The sequence below is a fragment of the Astatotilapia calliptera genome, chromosome 3 (assembly GCF_964374335.1).
Source record: "Astatotilapia calliptera chromosome 3, fAstCal68.1, whole genome shotgun sequence".
NCBI classification, from domain to species: Eukaryota; Metazoa; Chordata; class Actinopteri; order Cichliformes; family Cichlidae; genus Astatotilapia; species Astatotilapia calliptera.
In genome coordinates, this window is record NC_137424.1 from 77579552 (window position 1) to 77585528 (window position 5977).

At 46.5% G+C, this 5977-nt stretch overlaps 1 protein-coding gene across 4 annotated transcripts in view; it reads right to left on the reverse strand.

Annotated features, from left to right (window-relative positions):
- LOC145425882 (uncharacterized) overlaps window positions 1-5977 on the reverse strand; it is a 96049-nt gene continuing 90072 nt past the window's right edge. The window contains exons 3-4 of one of the 4 annotated variants that reach the window (XR_013906659.1): window positions 323-458; window positions 1-248 (exon numbers count right to left, since the gene is read on the reverse strand). Coding sequence is in view for 3 of the 4 variants with exons in the window: in XM_080299340.1 (XP_080155466.1) it covers window positions 555-607 (53 nt within the window). In the remaining variant the exon portion in view is untranslated. Of the gene's footprint in view, window positions 249-321; window positions 608-5977 lie in introns of those variants that run through there. The other 3 variants (XM_080299342.1, XM_080299341.1, XM_080299340.1) reach the window with 3 other exon arrangements.

Consider the following 5977-nt stretch of genomic DNA (forward strand, 5'->3'; position numbering starts at 1 on the left):
TTGCCTCAGAGTTTTTGTGGGGCGCCCCTCATTAGTGTAAGTACAGACTGAGCTGTTGGAGCTTCGTGTAACTGCAGGTAGTTAAAATAATAATGAATAAATAATAAAAGTGAGTTTGCACAGTTTGGGTTTTGAAGACGCCTCAGATTGATGTGATTTAGTGTAACGCTTGTGCTGTTAATGATGCTGTCGAGTTCAACTCTGATGGACCCTCATCTGGATGCATCACACCAGCTGCTGTTTTTCTCCTGTGATGTGAAAGGACAAATGAATAGAAACACCAGGCTGTGTGACCTATAAACTAACTGGATCATGTGCACACCTTTGATGGAGATTGTATGATTATAACTGAACAGCCTGTTGTGCAGCGTAAGCATTGTTCAATGAACTGACACATTCTGTGGATGTTGGCTGTGCATCAGGACATCAGGAAACCAGAAACAGGAACCTTATAAATGCTAATAAAACAAAAACAAGACAAAAAATCACTGCCAGGATAAACTGAGGTATGTGGGCTCCCATGAAGCTTCCAGAGAAACCTCTAAACCTTCACTTTAAAATGCTCCGCTGCATCTGAAACGTCCCCCATCACACAGGCTCCACCCACCTGGCACAAACCGAGAGATAAACCAAACCACAGCATTTTGTCAGGCATTATTTTAACCCTAAAAACCTGTTTGTGATCAACCAGGCATCACAGTTGTTTGGTGTGTGTGTGTGTGTGTGTGTGTGTGAGTGTGTGTGTGTGTGTGTGTGTGTGTGTTTGTGTCCTCCTCAGGGTTCAGCAGGATAAAGAGAGTCACTCATTGTAGCTGTCAGTCCGTCAGCTTTAGCTCAGGAAACGTTTGTGTCTCAGTGTTACGACCCGGCTTGAAATGACCTTAACAAGAGCGGGGTGTCCCGTGACTTCCCATGCCCAAACAGACACAGCATCGGACTTTTAACAATAGTTTATTGACAACAGTGGCACTCACGGTAGTGGGAGTGTATAATTTCGGGGTGAGCTAAGGCCAACACAACAAACAAAACTCAACCTGGGCTTCGGTTCCCCTCTGACCTGTTTAAGGAAAAGAAAAGAAAGAAATAACACAGTCTGACCTCCCTGGTCTACAAACACAGGAGAAAAGAAGGCTTCCCAAAATAATCGGCAGCTCACCCCTACTTGCTCTGCACTTCACACACATGCCCGACCTTTTAACCAAATAGCTATTGCTACGGCTGCTCCGTCTGGACCTGCGGCAAGTGCATGGGAAGTCTGCCACACCCCCCGCACTTCAGCTCTTCGGTCGCCCTTTTATAGTCCATGTCCACAGCAGGAACCAGTTACATCAGGCCGCTCCTTAGGTCCACCAATCACAGCCGAGCCCCTGCACAGGTGAATTTGCATACACACATTAAGAAACAGATAACCCACCAACACAGGCACGTAACACTCAGTTTCTCAGTGTTGTGAGTTTTGCAGAGGAGACGGTGGTGAAACAAAAGCTGAAGAATGACGTTTGTTAACAGGAAGGGAAGAAGAGAGAGGAGGGTCCAGTGATACAGGAAGGTGGAGGTTAAAAAACTTCTCAAAAATGTAAAAGAATTCAGACAAACAGAACCTGAGCGCTGATTAAATCCATGGTTTGGGGTTAAATGGTGTTTCTGCTGAGACAGACGCAGACAGAGGGGTGATGGGAGCCGTGTTTCTCAGTCAGCCATGAAAGTCAGTTATCAGACTGACCCCCAGTGATCAGGACGTCTTCTTTAGTATGACAGCCTGAAAAACAAGGCACCAGAAAACAGTGATTAGCACTGACCACGTGTTTGTGCAGCAGTGTGCTTGACAGCAAGGAGCCGTGACCGTCACACAAACTGCGCTATCAGCTGAAGGTTCACAGTGTGAGATGTTCAAATATGCGATAAACAGGATAAAGTGTAACACGATCCAGCTACAGTCTCACAGCCACCCTCTGCCTCGTGTTTCTGGAGCTGTGCTAGCACAGTTTCTGTTTAGAGGCTTAGAGGTGAAAGGTCAGAGAGCGAGCTGCTGCTAATGTTAAAGCTCCCAGTTTCAGCATCGCTGCAAACAAGTTATTATAGAAGGATCACCTTCAATCTGCAGCACAAAGATGCTAATCAGCTGAGACTGTGTGAAGCTTCCAGGGAGATGTGTGTGAAACCCACCAGAGTGTGGACCCTCAGTCTGCCACAGCAGAGTCACAGCAGGCCTACTGTCAGCAGCAGTGTTTGTGCTGCTGTGACACGTTTGATGCAAACATGTTTTCAGACAGAAAAAGAAAGGAGCTCGGAAAAGTGGAAGAGGAGGAGCATCTTAACTGCTCCTCTGGGCTGCACTTCGATGGAACCAGTTCTTTCACTGGGACTGTGAAAAGGCCCGGTGACAGAAACACTGGCTATGTGGTCTGGACACAGCAGCACAGAGACTTCACTGATCTCAAGTTCTTCCTCCAGCAGCCGATGAAAGGACGAGCATCAAAAAGCAGACGTCACCAGGAGCGACGTGTGGTAAGAATCTCAGAATAAACAGACGTCTGAGCAGCAGAGTGATTCATTCACACACAGCAGCTCAAATATGAGCTCAGGTGAAACATACTGAAGATAAACCTGCAACATCAAACTGATGCTCCCATCAGATCCCCTCCTGATCTCTCTGTGGCTGAGACCCCCACTCCCACATGTTTCCACTGTGTCCTTCTGAAACATCTTAGACCTCGATGGTCATGTGACCACAGAAGTATTCAGGGAGTCGGCATTTCTCAGACTAAACATCAGCGAACAAACAAAGAAAAGAAGTTTTGGTTTAATCGCTGAATCTTATCACAGAGTCTCGGCTCCTCTTATCTCTCTGGGCTGGTGAGGGCGCACCAAACATCAGCTTCCAAAGAATTCACTGCCTCCTAAAAACTGTTTCAAAAAAGAGAAAAAAATCAGGGACAAAGCTGAGGTCAAAGGTCAGAGATAAGGAAATAAGCGAGGATGCAGTGAGCTGGAAAACTTGTGACCAGCACCGACGTTATTGGACTTCCTGCTCCACAAATCTGTTTGGTCCTCGTTTCCAAAAGAAAACAGCTTATTAAATAAAACCTCATGAAATCAAATCACTTCTATTCAATGTTTGTTATTTTTTAAGTATTTCTTTATATTTATGAAGGAAACCTTCAGTGATGTCCACCAGTAAAATGCTTTCATGTGTATTTAGCTGTGAGTGCAGACAGACCTGCAGGCCCGTATTTGTGCACATGGTACTCTGCTGATTCTGAAATGTTGTTGCACTGCTCGCCTTAGAAAAGAAGCTGCACACATACAGCTCAGCGCTGGTGGGGAAGGGCTGATGGACGACCTCATGTAAACAGAAAGGAGGTGGCACCATGCAGAAACCCTTTGAACTGCAGGGTGGTGGGAGACGAGCAGCAGCACAAAGACACAGAGTGCAGACGTGATAGTGACGTTCCTGCCATTCCCTCTGACACAGGCCCCGCCCTGCTGGGTACGACACAGGCCCCGCCCTGCTGGGTACGGAGCAGCCAGAGCTCCTGGGATTCATTCAGAGCTGAGGAATATTTAATGACTGCATTTAAAAGACGCTCCCTCCCACCACGCCACAGCCATCACTCGCGTTGTAAAGACACATGAAAATAGCATCACTGCAGCCAAAGTGACCTGTTTCAGCCTCGTAGGCTTGAGCTCTTAAAGCAGCAGCTGTCAACTGCTCAACCAATGAAGAAAAGAAAAGTCAAATATTTTCACTTTGAATCTTCTTTCTGTGAAGCTGTCCATGTGCTGCTCACACTTCTGCAGCTGCAGCTTGTATTTCTGAGCGAGGGCTGGGGCGTGAGCGGGATTTCCCAGCTGGCTGCTTGTTTTTGAACACAGCACAGAGGAGCAGATGGAGGCATTTAGAAATATTCCCAAAGCAGTCAGGCCGGTCTTCTTTTCATTTGATCTCAGTGTGAATAAAAGTGATGGAGCAGTTTTGTTGTTAGGATTGAAAAATGATTCAATTGTTTATCAAAGATTTAAATGAAGCTATTTCATTACTGTATTTCTACACAATGCAAATGTGCTCATAGACGAGTTGGTGCTCCGTGTTTGAGGCTTTAAAGCTTCGTCCAGCGTTACTGTCTGGATTTGAAATGTTGCAGGATGACGTCGAGTGCAGAGGGTTTGCAGCAATGCTCACACAGACACATAATAATGGTGAGAATAGTCTCTGGGTCAGGACGTCCCAACAACATATCCTGAACTACACTGTGGATCTAATGGAGGCCATGGAGGGAGATGCTTTTCTTTCCTGTCTCTCACAGGAGAAGGAGCAGAAACCAGGCGAGGTCAGACTGAACGGGGAGGAGTCACAGCAGACTGTGTGGTTCTGGGAGAAGACGGCCATAATAATCTTTGTTACTGTCACATGAGCTGTACGGCCCAATGAGGGTCATCCTTGGTGTGAGGCAGACTGTTGTGTCACACTGCGCTCCAGTGCTGTGAACTTGTCATTTCAACTGCTGCAGCAAATTCAATCTTTTTAAAGGACAGAAATTTCTCCTGAATTCCTTCTGGAAAAATTGAATTTGACATTGTCCAGCTTAAGCATGGCGCTCTGAAGGAATCTGCACTTAATGCCACCATACTGTATCTCAGCCACTGCCTGTGATTATCTCACAGTCACGCTTTGATCTGCAGACACGATTCATCGTACTACAAATAACCACGGCGAATAGTTCCTCACAGGCTGAAGCGATGCTGGATTTGAAGTCCCTCTGTCCTCTCACAGTCAGTCAGGCTCTGTGGGAGCTGCTGACAGCTTCCTCTGCAGCATCAGGCTAACAGTCAGCTGCTGCCTGAGCCTGCAGACCGGTCAACACTTCAACGCTCAGAAGTCGGTGGATATGTTCCCAACAGTCAGGTCTATCCATGCCTGCTCTCACGCAGGGAACTCCAGGCTTTGTGTGAAAGACGGAGGCAGTGTTTCCTTAGCGTTGCAGTAACTGCACCTCTAAATAAACAAGCCCACTCTGGTGAGAGATGGATGGGTTTCTGGTCTCCAACACAACAATGTTCATGCTGTAGCCACACGTTACTGCTGCGTCAGCGTCCCCTCGCTTCCCTCTCGCCAGTTTCTAAACACCAGGCTGGAGGCTTTAAGATGGGACTGTGTGAGTGACTGGAGGCTTCATCCATCTCCTACATACAGCCTGTGCTCCTTGTTTCCATCTCAGATGTGCTCTTACTCCAGTCCATCTACAACCACCGTGCACTATAGTGAACTCTGCTGCAGGGTCATGTGTGCTGATCTGGAAACCGTCTGTTCCTCTTTCCTCATTTTGACTCTGATTGAATATCACAGCATCTTTACACATCTGTGCTCCAGATGTTTCTACATTTTTATTCATATGAAATATTTGGGAAGCATTTTTATTCCTAAGAAGCAAATTAAAAGTCTGTTATTCACCTCAACACACCGCCTGTGTGTGTGTCTGTGTGTAGATCTGCAGTCATTGTTGTGCAGTGAGCTCATGTTCAGTGAAAGGTGCATTTAGCTTTAGGGTCATAGGTCACTCCCAGTGTGACAAACGTTTTGAAGCTTGTGACATGAACGTGCATCAAACTAGACTATGTGGAAATAAACCGAACGCCAGCAGGTCAATGATAAAGTTAAGCCCACTTTAGTAATTAGTTCCCAAAACACAAAAGAACATCAGTAACATTAATAACTAACGCCTAACATTAAGCGCTCACACCTCCAGGTGGTTCAAGGGGACAGTTGGGGGGAAACTGGCCCCAGCAGGGCGCAGCAGCAGCACTCGTGGTTGTGAGATCAGGAAATCCAAAGCGTCCAATCAGGTCCCCACAGTTCATTCCTGGTTCTTTGCCTTTACCTGCTCTCACAAACTAAACACTGTGTTTATATAAGCTGTCCTGTCTGACAGCTTTTCACATCTGAATTATGATCTGAATGTTCTGTTGGAACAAACAT